General features: G+C 40.5%; 1 protein-coding gene across 2 annotated transcripts in view; it reads right to left on the bottom strand.

Annotated features, from left to right (window-relative positions):
* Positions 1-19,043, bottom strand: part of furinb (furin (paired basic amino acid cleaving enzyme) b) — an 84,636-nt gene that overhangs the window by 31,059 nt on the left and 34,534 nt on the right. For both annotated transcript variants that reach the window (XM_084365045.1, XM_084365046.1), the window contains 4 exons: positions 10,615-10,713; positions 2,983-3,078; positions 1,086-1,214; positions 309-385 (listed from right to left, as the gene is read on the bottom strand). In XM_084365045.1, coding sequence (XP_084221171.1) covers positions 309-385; positions 1,086-1,214; positions 2,983-3,078; positions 10,615-10,713 — 401 coding nt within the window. The remainder of the gene's footprint in view (positions 1-308; positions 386-1,085; positions 1,215-2,982; positions 3,079-10,614; positions 10,714-19,043) is intronic.

The following is a 19,043-nucleotide window of genomic DNA, read 5'->3' as shown; positions in this document are numbered from 1 at the left end:
ATGCTTCAGCCAAAAGCACTGGTCCAAAGGCTGTATAGACTGCGTTTTCTCACCAGTGTCAGCCCTGTCAACTAACATTTGTAGCAAAATAGTACAGAGTCAAAAACAACAAGGGTTTGACAAGGGTAGTTCAGTATAGAAAAGAAAATCTCAGTCCAAATCTATTTCTCATTTTATGAATGCACATGCCCACTTTCATAGCGAAATGAATCAGGTGCCACCAGATTTGTCAATCTGTACCAAATTTCCATAAAGTTTAAAGCTCACTTTGAAGCCGTGGCTTGTCATTGTGTTGCTGCTTTCATTACCTGTTCTCATTCCGCTGTGTGTATCTTGGTTGGGGGTCAGCATCTCCGTCATTAACATCATAGCTCGCCTCTGGGTCCTGGGAGAGACATGAAAAAGATCAGAATGTTAATCACGTAATTTAAACATGCTCCTAAAGTTCTCGATTAACTCTGATGTAGGGCTGTGTGGTTTGACTTTAAGTATCGTGTGATGATGGTAAAAATCTTGTGTTTAACAATATGCTCTATTGTTTATTTCTCTGTTACGCAAATCACACTCTTTATTGATCTAGGTCGAAAATTGTATGATGGTAACACAGACAAACATGGAGAGAGCGACCGTCACACAGATTGGTGTAATTCTGACAGGAGGTCACTCCCACACTAGACAAAATGAGGAGCTCTTCTGTCTGCTAGTGTTGTGTGCCCATATGTGTTGAATGGGTTTGAGTCCAAGACAAATATCCCCATGGGGACAGTAAAGTATCTATCTATCTATCTATCTATCTATGTATCTATAGTTCTGTCGGTCTGTCTGTCCATGTAACTTTAAAGAGGGGCTACTTCTGTCACATGTGGTTTGTATATGAAGAGTCTGACACATCTTTAGTTTGGAACCTACTTTATCCCAATTTACGATTATCCGGATAATGTAAATTTACTACCAAGATCAACTTTTTTTATCTCAATTTTTATCTCAAATTTTATATTCTCCCTAAAATGTACTATGCCCTAATATGTACTATTTTCCTTTACCTGTCAATGCTGTTTATAAATAAGGAGGTAATTTGCACTTACATAATTGTTGATGAGGTCAGGATGGTCTTTCTCAATGCCGTCGTCTAGGATGGTCACCACTACACCTCTTCCTGTGTAGCCTTGAGCCCAGGCTACTCTGGTATTCAGGTCTTGATGTGTTGGGGTGGACTGGAAGAGACACAAGACTGTTGTTCAGTCGTCAATCTTCGGAGACTGACACTTGCCAGGCAAACTCTAAAAAAGAGAACAGCCGAACTCATCTGCAGAGAACTTTCACTCGCAGTGATAAAAAGGAAAACAGAAATGCTCAATACAAAAATAAAAAAGACGTAAAAGGGAAGATCAGAGGTGGTTCACAAACACTTAAAATACAATTTTGATGCATCAGCTCGCCAATGCCACTGCTTCCTCAGGCTGGGCTGCCCGATGAGAGCATCCTGCAATAGTTACGCTGTCAGAATAAAGAGAGACAACCTGTTGCAGGTCAGGGATGTAGGTGAGAGCATTTGCCTTTCTTTCACAGAAAAAGAATTGCCTCGCTGCAAGCTTCGAGAAGAAATGGGAGACAGACAAATAGGAGATACAGAGTGGTTAAACATGATTTGGTTGAACAATGGAAAATTCGTACTGTGAGAAGTATGAAGACAAGCGAGCGCCGGAGGTGAAAGAGATGGTTCCAGATAAACACATAAGGTAGATGGAGGAATGGGAAAAACATCACAGACAACCTTGTCTGCCCCCTCCTCTGTTTCCTGCTGATTTTTCTCCACAGGGCACCACTCCTGCATGTGAACCTCTGTGAAAACGCCTGCATACTTAAGTAAGCTTAAATTCCTAGGTGTAGTCTTTGAACTGGTGCAGACACCGTTCAATACACATTTTTAAGTAAATGTTTGTGATAAACCAACCCAAATAAACGAATAGAAAAGCTCTTTAAATACACTAAAATAGCTGCATTACCAAAGCAAAATGTTGGCAATACCTTCAGCTAAACCATCATTGTTTGGTTTGCAAGTCAGAGCTGTGTGGAATAGAAAAAAAAAAGGGTTTAAGTCCTCAGACGATTAGAGGTCTAATGCTGAATGGCAGAGGTGGTTTCACAACTTCTATTCACTGGTGATTTATGTCTGGGATAGTCAATGTTGTCATTAATCCGCTGCTGTGACAGAGGTTTTGCGCATATAGAAAAGGAAAGAAGGGCAGATTAGGGCAAATTGAAGCATCTCTGGGAAAAGCTGTGAATAACGAAACAGACATTGAGCCAGGACCATTTTCTATCAACGTTTCACAGGTGATGCAGCTTAGTATACGATCCGTCCTGGCATTTCATTTTACATTCAACTCAGCATCCCGGGATGCAACGTATGACACATTTTGCTGAGGAAACCTTGTGTTGGCGGCGGTGAAGCTGAAGTAAGTGAGCCTTTCAGGGTCAGTCCAAACGACAGCAATTCAATTTATGCTTATCTGACTGATCATAAGAGAATTAATAACTTCAGCCACTTCGATAATGAATACATCTTTAAGTCAGGTAACCTCACAAGCTCCTGCAGAGCTGGAAATACTGAGTGATGTGCTGCTCAGACAGGGCTGAATGAAGAGACTTTCAATGTTTAATCAGAAATAATTGCATAGCAAAAAAAGGTCGTTTGTTATTATACTTTGTTATTCATAAATCTGAGTGCAGACAGGGACCTTCTCTGTAGCTTCAATATTGAAAGTGCGGAATACAAAGATGAAAAATCATTATAAATTCTACTGACAGCACTTACAATACTTGAACTTCTTTGTTGGTAATACTGTTTATATTACAACAAGCATGCTACTGCAAATATTCTGCCATTTTAGAAATAATGCACAAATGAATGTTTAACATTTCTAATGCACTAATTAATTTGTCGAAACTGATGGATAAAGATAAGAGACCACCACATACCAGGTACCACTGCTTGGGGAAATCAGGGTCTGTTGGGTCTTCATAAACATCCCTCCTCTTCCTTTTTTTCACCACTTGCTGCTCCGCCCACAGGACCTGGGGTGCCCAAACAGATGCACACACACAAAGAAAATTCATGGTTCACACATTTATCCTCACATGCTTCTGTGCCATTAGTAATGTTCTAATTTCAGAAAGTGTTGGCGTGTCCCACAGACTGTAAACATGGAAAACACGGCCCCAGCTGTGTTCACAAAGTAATAACGAGAAAGAGAAGCAGAGATGTGAAGCAAATCTAATTTATTTCAGTCCTGAGATGCAGAGAGAAAGTGGCTACTGTACAGCATGGCGGAGTAGGGGCCTTTGAAGTCCTAGAGGCTGCAGGGGTTCACACAAGACCGCTAAGGGCGGGTGACAGTAATTGCTAATATCACACATAGAAACTGACATTTTACTGTTTGGTTTCAGAAGTTGGGAAAAAAAAATTAAATCAAACTGTTACAAACAAGCTTGCCAAAAGCTGCACAAAAGCAAATCATTTAATGTCTGTCCACTTGCCAGTTAAGATGAAGGATTTTTCTATTCTATTTTCATGCTTGTGTTGTATTGTCGATTTATTGTGACAGGTAGTTTGCTCTGTGCGCATGATTGCCAGTAATAAGAATAAGTAAGGACACGCATAGAATTTGATATTTTTGTCGATGGTTAAATATTTAAACACAGATTACATAAATACTAGATGATAAAAACAATATCCTGTTTGAGCTTTTGTCATGTTTCACCTGCAAACCTGTGGGTGAATGTAGAAGCACCGCTTCACGATGTGGCCACTGTCAAACTGTCAGCAGACCCCCTTCACCAGTCACCTCCAGACTGCCAAATATTTCATTTTACCATGTGTCCTAACAACTTAGCATTGCATAACTAAGCTTTGAGACAGAATCAGACAGGCTCACACACACTGTAACCTAAGAATAAGAAACACTTGTCTGCAACTCATTATTAACAAAGAAAACAATTGATTTGTTAGTAGTGAGGTTTGAAAACACATCAAGTTGTCACTGCTTTAATGAAACACTACATTTTGTTCAAATTGAACCAAAAGCAACAAATGTGTTTTCTCTATAATTGTAAAACAAAACATTAAAATAATCATTTAACTGCAAACTGGAACTGAACTAATACTGTAGGAGGGAGCTGTATAGAAGGAGTGAAACTACAGCAGAGATGCTTATCATCTGCAGCTGTTTAAGCAAATGCTGCTGTGTATTATTACTGTCAGTGATAAATGCATCCATTGCTGATTTTTTGCTGAAGGGGACAAAGCTTAAAGTGGTTCTCGCTTTTCTATTAAGAACACTCAAGCGAAGCGTGTCTAAACGTGTGAATTTCCTTTACAATGCCCTGCAGATTCTGGAAGTACGGCTTGTTATTTAAGTATTTCACTTCTTTTCAGTCAGTTCTTTCTTTTTCCCCTTGTTGCTGTCAGAGGCGCTCGTAGTTGTGAGGCTTTTGTGTTTGCTTGACTTTTTATGTAACACGTGGTCTGCAGAAAACGTGTTCAGCACAGCTTCAGAGTCTGTTGAAGCTCCTAACCTAGTTGAAAACTTTGCCTTAGAGAATGAAGTCATTAACCTTATTCAAGTGACCCTAGACTAATTAACATGTATCCCATTTCATTACATTATAATTGCACACGGCTGACCTCGTTGCACTGCTGCCCACTGCACACCACATTAATATTAGAGAGAAAGTACATCTGATGCATGATCATCATCATATAGCATATTAATGCAAATGATTAACATAAGTGCATTCAGCTCACAGCTTACTTAACATCACTTTTACACAGCATATTTTGTTTATGCGTTTGAATAATGCAGAAGGCATTCAACCACTCCAGCAAGAATTTCTACTCTAAAAGACTAACAGATATTACTGATATTTTCCTGAAGGCCAAGTCAGTCTGATGGAGTGCTAAATAAGAACACAGAGGTACGATTTGATAACCACCCTGAGGTCAGGGAAAAGGACAGAGAAAGAGTAGCAAAACACAACCACACAAAGAAGCAATCATGAGACAAGAAGAAGGTCTAGGTCTGTAATCCACTAGAGCAATAAACTATTTGTTCCATCTCTTGCACAGTGTCCTGAGGGCTATTCCTGTCTGATGACTAAGGAGAGGCCATGCTGGTATTGTTTGAAAAATCAGAGGACTGTGAGAAAGGCAGACTGCGCTTTGATCTATAGATCTGTGTTCCAAAAGTTACAGAGAAATAAATGTTAAAGGACAAGTCTTTTTTTTTTTAACCAACAAATCCCATGGAAAGACCTCAAACCAACAATAAACTGATTTAGTTAAAAAAATACTGTCTTTGTATCTAAAGCCTGATAAATCTTATTCCACTGTGGCACATTATGATGAACATGGGCACTGTAGTTTGTTTGGACTGGATCCCGATTAATGTTCTCGTACCGTAAATCAGTGTTTCTAGCCTGGGGCTCACAGCACTCCAGAGGGGTCACAAGATTAATTTGAAGGGTTGTGAGAAGATAAACAGAATATAAGAGCAGAAAAGCACATATTCATGGTTCACTTTTAAGAAATTAATTTAATCTTTGATGTTTTTCCTTGTGAATTACTGGATAATTTTATCTGTTTAAGCCTCTAAAAATAATCCAAATCAAACAATCTGAGAGGGAGGAATCTCTCATTAAGGGCGCTTTCAAATCAGGGACCCAGACTCAGAACTGATCCGACTCGCACAGTACAAAACAATCGTACCTAATGTGAAAAACACCCTCAGTCTTCAGTTAAATTGCTCAAAACGTGTGGATAGAGCTCCAAGGGTTAGTCGATTAATCAATTAGTTGATCAAAAGAAGATTCATTGCAAACTAGAACAGCACTCAGTAGAGTACATACGTCTTCAAGGCCCAGTGGTGCACTTTATACTCGCTCATTGATGCCCAGCCAACTACAGTATATACACCTGATTTTTGTCCATCAAGAAAAAGTTAATGGGGTTTATTCTGCGCCAAGACCCATCATCCATCCAAGTTTCATGGAGATCCATTCAGTAGTTTTTGTGCAATTTTGCTGACAGATACATGTGAAGAACATAACCAACTTGCAAAAGCCTAAACTGTTAATCGATTGATCTTGAAAATAATCGGCAGTCCCCATAGTCCCCGACGAACACAATATTTCCTCCTGTCACTCGGGTAAATCTCATTTTAAACATTTGCGTCCTCGGTGGGAATCAGTGGACAAGTGTGGAAGTCTGAGAGTATTGAGAGACGACCTGCTTGATTTAGTATTTTTATGAGTTTAGGTGACAGTCAGAAAAATACAGAACATTGCAAGCCTTTTCCTGTAATAGTAAGGCCTTCAAAAGAAGAGAAAGGGGGAGATAGAGAGAGAGAGAGAGAGACACAGAGAAAGAGAGAGAGACAGAGATGTATTGTAGGCTAAGGTCCCTCTGAAACACAGTATGCAGTAAGCTGCCTTCCACCGCCGTTTGTACAAAACCAACAGCAGCCACCCCAAAACAAATCGATTCTTTCCTTCACAGAGAAGGTGTGCAGCGTGGAGTGGAGAGATGACAAACAACCCTCACAAGCATAATGGTAAAAGCTTATGCAGCTGCCAATGTCATCTTGCCGCTGTGTGATTATTCAAAGGGGATGGTGATAAGCGGCATGTTAGCACCACCGAGCAGAGGAAAAGGGACAATAGGGGTAATGTGAGAGACAGCGGCCAGATTACAGACAGGAAACACTGTAACAAGCTCAAAGCTTAGCAGTGACTAATCCAAATCCAGCCATTATGTTTAACTGCGTTTTAAATGTGTTTTCTTTGAAGTAGGTGAGACTGAACCTCTTCTTTTCCCTTTTCCAGGGATCAGATGGTCTCACGCACACACACAAATTTACAAATGCACACTAATAAACACACGTAAACACAAACCCACTCACTTTGGCTGTGATGTTTTTTGGCAGTAGTCATGCTTTGCCTTAGATTTGGTCCGTTTCTGCTTGTGTGGGTGTGTAAGTAACCTAAGGACAAACTGTTGCTCCTTAGCTAGAAACCTGACGACCTGAGTAACTGAAGGTTTAAGCACAGTGTTAACTTGAACTACTGGCTCAGATGAACCTGTGAGATGTCTTCTGTCAAAAATGTCTTCATAGTGGATACGTCTTCATCTCCTCGGCTCTGCTGTTAGGGCTCGAATTTTTAAGTTCAAGATGCTCTCTTACTTGCCAAATGGCATATAGCAAATAAAGGAAATAAAGGCAATCTAGCCACACAGCTAACCTCTCTTTCCATTTTACAGATTAATTCTGCTCTTTTCCAGGCACTTCGTAGGAGGATTTCAACTTTCTATTGCTGTTTCTAGCAAGTCCTGTGGTTCTGCCAACAGTTCTTTCTGCATTTTAACCCCCACCAAATCAAATCAAATCAATTATACAGCCCAAAATCACAATCAAATTGCCTCAGTGGGCTTTACAAACCGTACAGTGAACAACAACCCTCTGTCCTTAGACCCACGATTCGAGTGAGGAAAAAGTTGGCAGTGCACACAACTCTAAAATCCAGTATTCTACATCATTAAATCCTCCTCGGCAACAATGACAAAATCCATGCCTCTGTCACTGCCCATACTAAATCTGATTTGTTGTTTATTTTGGATATCTCAAAACAAATCTTACAACCATCTGAGTGCCATAATACTCTCCCTTCTCCCAGGCAGACACCTCTGAACCCATCTGCTCTCAGACCCTTGTTAACGTCCATTTATCCTGACCCCTGACACTGGCCTCAGTGAATGTCACCATATCTCACTAATGATGTCTTTGGCGTCGGATCTTGTCAGATCACATTGGTCCTCTCCAGCCAGCTTGAGTTGGGCTCGGGAAATATTGAGAGGAGTCCTTGGGCTCTACTTGGCAGGCCTGCCTTGTTACAGATGGCCCAAGTCTGTTCCCACTTCTTAAATGCCCCCTTTTAGCACCAGTCAGGTACCTTTTAAGATGCTCTTAAATAGCAGCAATTACCACTGCTGCTTCCACTGTTTTCAACATGGCAGCAGCGTGTTGCTGCGTCAGGTGGCAGCAGCACTGAAAGAGAGGGTGCCTACTGCACTCTTGCACACATACTGTGGCTATTCCCTGCTAATGTTGCCTTGGTTGACAGTTATAGAACTAGCTTGCTGATCAGTAGCCATGAATAATATTCATAAAAACATCTCAATCAGTTTTTCAAAATTTTCGTTGCAGAGGGGCAGTACCATGGAAACGATTTAACCTAATAACAAAGTATTCATGCTGCACTCTTTTTGTGCATGCCCTCAGTCTTGATGCAATAGGGATGAAACATTTTCCACTTCCGAAAAAAGGCAACTTCCAAGCTTAAGTTGACCTCTGCAGAGAGTTTGTTTTTGATACAACATTTTTAAGAACTGAATATTATTGGATGCCTGCATGGTAGGAAAATGAGAAATAACAACCTGTAGACCTCGTAGGCATTGCAAAAATGGCAACTACTGCTCTGTAAGATGATAGATATCCATCTGCAGGGAGCTACTCAATCATGTGCCAAAGGGATACTGCTGAGTGGGTTGGTGCTGAAAGGTAGAGGAAGACGACTTTTGCACATTTCACAAAGCTACTCCGATTAAATGCTTCAGTGCATGAGAAATCCAAACGATATTAGATCACATCCGATGTAAACAGTTGACCTAAAATCTTCAATCAGAATGAAAAAAGTCTATGTGTAACCACAGCTAATTGGCTTTGACATCAACAGGGAAAATCTTTTGAAAACAGCTTGATGTTTTTTTTTTTGTGATGATTTCGATCAAACTACATTACATTACATTTACTTAGCTGAGTCTTTTATCCAAAGCAACTTTACTGTAAGTCATTCAACTGTGTGGATACAATCTAAAAATCGCACGAATAATGCAAATACATTCAAATAAGCTAAACTGCTTCACATTGCTCCATCTGCTACATTAAGAAACAAATATTTTTTTCATTTTCATGGGCCAAGGTGCAGTCTGAACAGATGAGTTTTCAGTCTGCAACGACAGATGTGTACAGTCTCTGCTGACCTCATATCAATGGGGAGCACGTTCCACCATTGTGAAGCCAAGACAGCATACAGTCATGATGATTGCTTTGGTGGTCAATCACAATATAAACACGATGTATGGCAGATTTCATCCGAATCACAAAAGGAACATATTTTCCCTCGTGTTACTGTATCTTGCAACGCAAACAGATTTGGTTTTGAGATTCTCTTCACTAAGAATCCGCACACAGTGGAGGTGAAGAGAAAACCATTCACAGTGAAGTTTGTGGAGCATCCCTACTTTTGTTGCCGGGACTGGTGTGGCATTTTGTCCACAAAAAACATTCCCTCCCTCAGTGGCTCTACTGTGAATTAAAGCAATTAAATCCATGGACATGGTTATGACAATCTTAGACTTGAAAAATGTACTAACCTTGTTATAGTTCTTGCTTCACATGCATGCACACACGTTGTTAGCAAATCTCCTATTGCCTTAACAAGGCAGCGGTGTAATAATCCATAAATTCCATATTTTATTAGCATATTTATGTACTATGAAATGCCTTTTTGTTCAAGATCATATCTTTTGTTTCCTCAAGGATTATTTCTCCCGTAGACGGGGTGGCTGAGGAGGACATGCTTTAATCTGCACACTGCTGGATTGTGTTTCGATAGTTGTAATAAATATTCAAGAGTAATGTTTTTAGTGTGAATTTAATCCGTCTAAAAATGTTAACAGAAATTCACCAACAATTTCGTTCCCAGCCAGTGCATTAACTGCATCAAGTAAAGAAACCCAATAACCTTTCTAAAACCAGAAAAGGGTTCTTGTTATTCATGAAGGTTGATGTACAACTGGACATAATAAGTACTTTCTGCCCTCCTCCACCTACTCTTCTAGCTTCCACCGTTATTTTCAAAATCACTGTCTATGAAAAAAAATTACCTGCTTCCTGAAAAAGCAAGTTTCCCCGTATTTGACATGAGTTTAATCCTTTCTAAGTTTAAGAAATAAAATCAATACGGGGTTTTCCTTTTTCTCTCCACTATGCTGGCATCTCCAAGCTGACTCATCTGGTCCACAGAGAAAATGAGATTTTGGAAGAGTTACAGTATGCCAGGTATAAATTTGTGGTCGGGCTGTGTGCAAATTCAGAACCAGATGTCCAAATGACGATGATATTCAGGGATGGAAAATGTTCTTGTTTATGGATGCATGCCAATATTCCTCTCTCGTTAACATTTAGGTGCAAAAACATTTTTTACAAGACTGGAGAAAAAGCAAACCCAAACACAGAGACAATCCCAGCTGTTGGGTTGTGTTTAATTTGCACATTTACAGCTACATGGTACTTCGGATCGGGTCAGGGGGACAGATGGAAGGACCGGTGTGGACTTAAAAGAATACACAGTTTGACAGGCTGTCATTGGTGCTGGCATCCTTTTCTTCTCTTGCGATTTACACACTCTGGATGTGTAATCCAATCTGTCTTTTGGCCTTTTGTTGCCAACATGGAGTGCAGCAATGAGCTCTGTGAGAGCTGACACCAGTCTTACCTGTGGTTCTTTTTGCAGTTTGATGTGCATCCCCCTGTGGCCAGACAAAGCCCTCTTCTCCACGGCATGATGCCTGAAGTGATAATAATCTCCAAAAACCTGCACAAACACAAAGGGAAAGGCAATGAGTTCACCTGCAGCAACAGGACGGCCAGATAACACTCCGTGCTCACCAAGGCATTCATGTGCACACGCGAGCAAACGTGCAGATAGAGTTCATTTTGGAAGGAGCTGAAACAGACAGACAGACAGACACTGGAGCCTGGCATTTTCTGTCCATATTCAGCACAAAGTGAGCATCTGTTACTGCGCTGGTTGATGGAAATATGAGCATCGTAACATTATGAAAGCTACAACCACCATTATTTTAACACCCATAACATATCATGAGAGTCTTTGCCGTAGACATGCTGTAAAAGTCACATGAAAGTTGTGGTCGTTGAATCCTAACAAAATGGGTCTCTTATTATTGTTTAAACGAGGTTTAAATTTTCACAAGTCGGTTTAGAGTGAGAAATCTATTGAACTAAGGATTTGATCAGACCTCCGATTCATATTTCAGCTTTTCAGAGAGAATTATAAACAAGCCCGTCTATTCCACAGAGCAACAAAACCCAGAGGAACAGATGCTAACCTGTAAGTGGGGTAAAGTAACGGCTCTCTGCAGACTGGAGAAAATGTCAAACACACACACACACACACACACACACACACACTAATACACGCGCACACGCACACACACACACACACACAGATGTGCACAGACAGAAAGACATCCATTATACAACTGCAGATGGACGCTATCTATGAAAAATGATTAGGCACATCCATTAGAGGTAGAATCCCTTCAGAGCTGGGCTGAAGCATTCCTCATGCCGCTGTCATTGTTCTTTCACACGTCCTGCTCATAAAAGGGCTTTTAAGGACAAGCAATTGGCTGACAGCTGTCACCAAACTGGCCTAAAGCCTCAGGGAGTGCTTTCTTTTTGTCAGTCTTGCTCTTAAGTGACACACAGAGCAGCCTGTTCCTCCCCTAGTCAAGATCAAGGACAACTGACCTGAGAGCGAGACACTAAATAATACAGACATCCAGAGATAAATGTGTGATAAAACACCAAAATAACCAAACAAAAGGTGGAGGAGGAGGAAGACGAGGAGCAGCCCTGCCAGTCTTTGCATGGGTATTCACAAGAGAGAGCAGCTTCCATTTGAAGAGGAAGCATCGCAATCTGTACAGTAGCACCACTGGGGACTGGCTCACCTTCACAAGCTCAGTGGAGCGGAGGAAGAGGGGAGGGGGGTGGGATGACGAAGGGATCGGCGAGGGTGGATGTGGGTGCTGGGTTTGACAGGCCGACCAGGCAGGATGGATGTTTGTGAGGAGGAGAAGAGCAGACGCAGCAGGATGGAAGGCTCTCCTGGGGCTGCAGGCTGATTCTGCCGGCTGGCTGTCTGCGAGCCGACCAGACTGGAAGGATGGAGCTCAGAGGCGCAGCCTGGCAGCACTGATATAAAGCTGCCAGCCTAGTGCCGGCCAATTTGACTTCATTTGTCAAATATTTGTAATTAAGGCTTGATTTTTAAATCTCTTGCTGTGATAATTTCCACATAAACCCAAGTGACCATCAGTCTTAACTTACGCAGTGTAATACAAAAATTATATTTTTTCCCCCTGCAGATCACGTTGCACACATTTATGTGTGGAAAAGATGAATAAAGCTGCTTTTGCAAAAGGATAGGGCTTAAAATAATATTGTGTAATTTATAGGCTATATCACAAAATCTCTGGGCAACCAAATTGAATATCTCAGTAGATTTTGACCAAATACCTCGATATTGCGATGATATTGTAGGGATGACTATTGGTACTTTTACAAAATATTAACAGAATGAGATTTTTTGAAAAATTCAGTAATGTGGGTATAATGACCAAAACCCTATTTGCACAGTACTAGTATTACCAAAGAACCTCATGTGATTTAGAAATTACCACCTCACATTTCTGTTTCATGTGGTGCACTCACAGAATAAGCAAAGTCTGTATTTTATTCATACTGACATTATCTCCTGGATATAATGTCAAGGATCCATGTAACATCAACTTTCAGAACCAAAGCATCTGTTCTCCAGCAGGCACATTATTGAGATAGTTAAGAGCTGATTTACCCACTTTCAGCATGTGTTACTTGTGTGTATTTGAATATGACACCATTTTGTTGCTCGTAACCTTCTCTGCCATCACTTTTAAATGTCAATATAGCCGGTCTCACAGCTATTGACTTCTGTTCAACAGATTCTTCCTTGTTCAGCTGTCTGACAACAGAAAACTGATGTTGAAAAAGAAATAAAACCCCAAACCACAGGGACTACAGATGAAAACTAGCCCCTTGGCTAATTCTTGCATATTTATAGTAATATTCATTTATATGCACTGTCCCTGGGAAATAAACTAGATTAAGAAAAAAAACCTAAAACATATAAAGTCACTGAAATGCCGATTCACACAGGTCTAATACGAAGGTTTGTGAAATATGGTGGGTGATATGTGATGGACACAGCCGTCCTCCACAGTTATCACAAGTTACTCAAGATCCCAAGGTAATACTAGTCCTGTGCAAACAGCACTTAAGTGAGTAAAGACAAGTATTAGAACAAGTAGAACAGTCTGGTAAGTTCAGAAATATACATCACCTTTCTGTAATACAGCCTTTTAAATCCAGGCTTTATGCCATATCACAATTTAACAATATCCAATATCTAAGATGAGACAAAGTCTATAACATAATATCAATATATTGCCAAGAGGTGAAATTGTATGACTATTACAGTGTGTTCCCCTTGGAGACACTCAGTTGATGCTGTTATAGCTTCAGTAAATTAGACGATCAGCGTCTGACCTTACAGGCGACCCGTCGAGACAAATAACGTCAAAAGCCACGCAAAAGGAAATAGCCTTGAATAATGCAAGACTGAGGTGTGACCCAAGAAATTAATGAGACCCACTTTCACATTGATTGCGGCAGGGCAGGAGGCTAATTTGTGCTGCGCTGGGGTGGCTTTTCTTTGGGACAAACCTATTTCCTGAAGTGCTGATGTCCTCATTTAGACCTGGAGTCTATGGGCCTTGGGAAATTGAGATGGAGATCGAAATGTTGGTGTAGCTCTCCATGAGCGTGGCTGAGTCATGCCTTTCTACAGTCTGTACCAAAATGAATCATATGGTGTGTGTGTGTGTGTGCGTGCGAGTGTGTGTCCGTGCATGTGTGCCAGCGATAATAATTGAGAGCACTTGGGGTCATTAGTCACCCTGCCACTATGCTCTGAGTCTGCATTAGAGGCACACTGCCCTTTACACTTTCCCACTGAGCAGTGGAGAAGTAGCTATTTCAGGTAGTTCTCACTTTAGTTGTTTCTCTCCCATCTCTATCCTGTCTTTACTTTCATGTAGCCTGGAGGTTAATCTTTGACACAAGACAGCAGATAATCCTTTCACCAGAGATGTGGACTCAAGTCGACCCAAGTCACTGTTTTGATTGTCCTGCAACTTGACTTGACAGAAAATAAATAAGTTAAGTTCTGACTTGGACTTAGAAGTTAAAGACTCGTGACTTGACTTCACTTGAGACATAGTGACTCGAAATGACTTGTCTGTGTTCAGTTTTCAGTTTAGGTTTTTTAGTTTTGTGTCTTTTGATTGAGAGGAAATGAGGAAACAAATAAGCTTACATAAAGTTATACTAACTATTTATATTAGTCATTTTTTACTAATACTAATGTCTTTTCTCTTTATAAATACAGGTCAGGGTGACTGAGACTTGACTATCTTTAACCAAAGACTCGACTTGACACAACCTTTGATTGACTTTGCCTTTCCCCCGAAAAAATATATCACTTGAGATTTTGATGATTTGAATCTCGTCAGCCTTTTAGAATAAAAATGAGTCCAAATAATTTAAAGTCTAAATTAATTAAGAATATTCCACTTGAGTTTGATATGTACTTACATAGTTGATGATCTCTAAAATATGTATCTTCACAGATGAATATTACATTATCAGCATTCCCAAAGGTCTCCCTCAGGCCAAATCTAAATCTACACAAATCTTCACATTGTGGACATGAAGAACCATTACATTCTTCAGACAAATATTTCCAGTGGCGTGTGCTTAAGTATAGCAAGTATGAAACTGTCTTGACTTCAGCAAGAACGCACTCTACTAGACGTGTTCAGTAGGATATTTACGTGAATCTAGAACAAGCCTTCAATAGATAATACAGATCTTACTAAACTTGTAATAGAATCTTAGTAGGTTTTAGATAACAGGATGGAGTAGCATCATGTTAAATAAGAGGTTTACTTATAAATGACTTCGGAGTCCTTGCATTCGGGTCTTAAAGAAACATATTATTCCTTTTACGACATCCAAAAGAATATTTCAGAAGAGTTAATGTTCACAGATAGTGAATGCAGTATAGTGAAAGGACAGAGTGCAATAAAAATGTCCTTGTAAACTCCTGTGAAAGTAGCCCTCGTGATGTATTTTCAGACAAAGTATATGGAGCACAATAATTTACCCCGGTCCTCTGAAAAGACCTTTGAAAGACCTGAGCTCCGAAGTAGTCCATAAGTGAACCTTGCATTAAACACTTCTCATTGTGTTCTGAAATCCATTGAGATTCTGTGGAGGACAAGAACAGTGTATCACACAGTACAATATTTTGTGCGAACTGCAGGAAAATATACATATTAATATAACATTATTATCGTTATTCGAAACTATATATCGTCTTAAAATACTGTGATGTTTGAGCTGGTTGCCCAGTCCTACCATTTATGTATTGCTATTGAGGAGATTTAAAAATATTGAGAAATGTTGCACAATATAACCATAGAAATATTGCGATGATGCATCTGTAGCTTCACAGTGGGACAGCCCTCTGAAGTGGACTTTGCAGGATCTGTGAGTCTGCAAGCGTGGACATCAAGACTGGTTATCATCAGTTAGCGTGGAAAACTTTCCTACTGTTTTTGGTTGGAATCCCGAGCTCATCACAAGAAGAACTTAAATTCTTTGACAGCTGGAATGGCATCATTTATGAAGTGAGATTTGTTCAAATTGGGTTCATCTGATGTGAATGTCAAGTATTTCAAGTTTGTAATTTTAACAACTTTGAACTTAAAAGAGTGTGCAGTTGTGTGAGACAGACAGATGTGGGAGTCTACAGTCGGGCTGACTTTGAGTGCAACTGACATTAACATAGCTTATCAAAAGCATTCTGTCAGTCCAAGAGTTATGTGAAGCATCAAAGAGGCACGAACCAGATGCATGCTGGGTTTTTTCACCATTCCTTCAGCACACTCACCACATTAATGTTTAATTTTTGATCCCCCCCCCCCAATAATCCTTTACCTAACAGTTGGGCTATTAAAGTTAAAAAGCCACCGTTTATCACAGCATGTCTCATATCAGAGGTTGCTATCATTGTATTACTCTCACTCCACCAGGGAATTCAAGCTATCTGCTGACATTATCAGTCAGAGTGGTTGTTACACTTCAAGGTCACTGAAAGTAATGACACGGTGTGTCTCCTACATCCCATATTCTGCTGTATCCTGTCCTGCTCTCTTCTATGGTGGCTGCCTTGGTCTCTAGCCATCTACCGCCACAGTTGTTAAGTCAATATTGGCCACAGGGGATTGGCTTCAGCTCAGCGGTGCCGAAAACAGAAATGTAGCAAGCTTTCACTGGGCTGTAACCTAATGTTATTTCACATTGCGGTGTATGTGCATACAAGTGTTTAGGCAACTCTCCAATGTTACAAACTGATCTGAAACGAGGGAAAGTTTTTTCTTTCCACTCTCATCAAACTGGCAAGGATGAAATTATGCAGTGCACTTGTTGAGAAATGTGCCTGAAATTTGGTTCGTGCTCGAGACGATGTGGTTGTCTCAAGTGATAGGCGATGGAGAAGGTACATAATAAAATCTAATTTTGCTTATGAACAAACTGAAATTCAGCAGGGAGACTCAGAAGAATTCCAATATTCAGAGTGGGAGTGTAGAGGCAGTAGAAGAGGAGTGTGTGTGCATGGATTGGTGTGTGTGTTTGTAAGTATTCAGCATGGGAACTGAATACAAATATTCAGTATCTAGCATTGGAGCTTAAAGGTCCACCATATTTATATTGACTCCGACAGAGTTCCACATTAAGTGTATTCCCTTAAGCTTGGGCAAAGTGCACAGAGGCAAATCTACCTTATTGGAATTGGCATCAATCAGACCCATCCTTCAAGGAAAAACGCTAGCAATCAATGGTTGGTTAGAGACACAGCAATGATAGTATTTCACTCTAAACACTGAGCACCTTAATTCACAGCCAGTGATATACGATTCCACTAACCTTGATGGAGGCGGTCGCATAAATGCTAAATGCACACAATTCTCTTCCTCTGTATAGTAGGATGGAACTCAGAGGCTGCTTCTGTTGCATGTCTGAGATAGAAATGTCAGCGGCACAGCGGAGCTCATTGATTGCCACGCAGCACACCAACCCTTTCTCTTCTCTGGCCTTTCCTCTTATATGCTGCCTCTCCTTTTATCTGTGTTGCTTATTCACACAAAACACTCATCGATGCTAACCCTACTGAAATAGGTGCTTCCTTTGTTGCTTACAGTTTATATACACAGCAAATGTGCTCTTGTGTTGGTATAGAGCAGCATTTGCTGTTGGGCTAATAAAACAGTCATGTTATTATCGTCCACTGAGCCACTGGGTTGCCATCTTTTAGACTAATTACTGCTGAAACTCTGGGGTTCCGCTTAGTGGGAGAAGCTCATTATTTTACTCTGAAACAGAGGCTAATTGAGTGTTTTCAAATGAAGGGTAATTATTTGTTTGCATCTTAGCTCCGATTCTGCATGTAGCCCGCCTTGGCCACATTCACCAGCTCAAGGGATTTGTTGTCTTGGGAAACAGCCACAAATAAAAAACGTTCTGGCTAATTATGTGGCTGAATAGCGAAGATTTAACAAAATGCCTATGAAGACCTTACCTGCAGTGGTATAAAAAATACAGAGGGGTTGTTCTAGCAGTTGTAGGGAAAGAGCACAAAGACCTTGAAGGTAAAGGGATTCTAAATCAAGGTGTGTCCAGTCAGACTAGTTCTTCCTATTCTGGGAGAGTAAGGCACAGTGGGAATGTGAAAAGAGAGGAGAGACATGAAAGAGAGGCAGGAGAAAGGAATATATCACAGGAGAATGTGTGTGTGTAGATCGCAGAAAACCAAGTAGGAAATGGGTACAAAAGGAACGTGTCACTGTAGACGCTACGATAGCAGAAATATAGAGGCTCTACTGATGCCTGACCTTTGGCTAATATTATCATAAAACTTAATTTATACAGTTCTGTCACGGTAAATGACTACTGCCTTGTAATTCTTATCAATGATGGTTATCACTCTCTGTGATTCTGTCTCTGAATAAAACATGTTGAATCTACACCGTATCTCTTATGCCTTAATGCAAAGGGTTTAGAGTTAGATTGGGCCAGAAAATGAAATGGCCTGGGAGTATGAATCTCATTTTCAAGCATTTGCTTCACACATAAAAAAAAAAAAAAAGAAGAAAAAAAAAGATAGGATTCCTGATTTTTCAGTGAACAGATAAGGGACAGAGCAAGGAGAGCAGGTCTTATCAAAAAAACAAACACACACACACACACACACACACACACACACACACACACACATACAGAGTAAAGGAATATCATCACGCAGCCCAACCTGGCTCAGAGTGGCACTGATCCATCCAGCAAGCATCTGCAAATCACAAACATGCTGGTGTTCAAAGTAATTCACACATGTGCATGCATGCAGGCATACATACAGGCACATAAACAGACACACGCACTCCAAAGATTCAAAGCTATGGCCTTGAGAAAGGGAGACTGAGAGAGATAAAAAGGACCTTGCATGTGAAGGAGGGTGTGTGTGTATGTGTGTATGTGTGAAAGAGAGACATATTAAATATTTCAGATCGCTCCGTGCCTCTTTAATTTAAGATTTATCCCACCGGGGTGATTCTTAAGTCTCAAATCCCTGTCTTGGTCGGAGGAATGTGCTAACCAAATTAGCAAACACCCAACTTCAACTATGCTTCGCCAGAGCGACAAATATTCATGGTGTCAAGGGAGAGTTGGATCCATTTGCCTTATGCAGTACACCGGTGCAGAGTTGGGGCTGGTTTCACCAGGCATTGGTTATACCAGTAATTATTCTTCTAACTGTCTCTGATATTACAGAGCAATGGCCTGTGCTGGTCCTAAGGGTGAAGGAAGCTAGGCAACTCTCCATGTAATGCTTCTGTTACCTTTCATTGAGCAAGAAATAGGAAGGAGGATCGCAGATAGACTAACAGGGATTCAGACGCA

This window comes from Pagrus pagrus (assembly GCF_965226575.1).
Source record: "Pagrus pagrus genome assembly, chromosome: 10".
NCBI classification, from domain to species: domain Eukaryota; kingdom Metazoa; phylum Chordata; class Actinopteri; order Spariformes; family Sparidae; genus Pagrus; species Pagrus pagrus.
The sequence above is the reverse complement of the archived record's forward strand: the minus strand, read 5'-3'. Positions and strand labels throughout refer to the sequence as shown.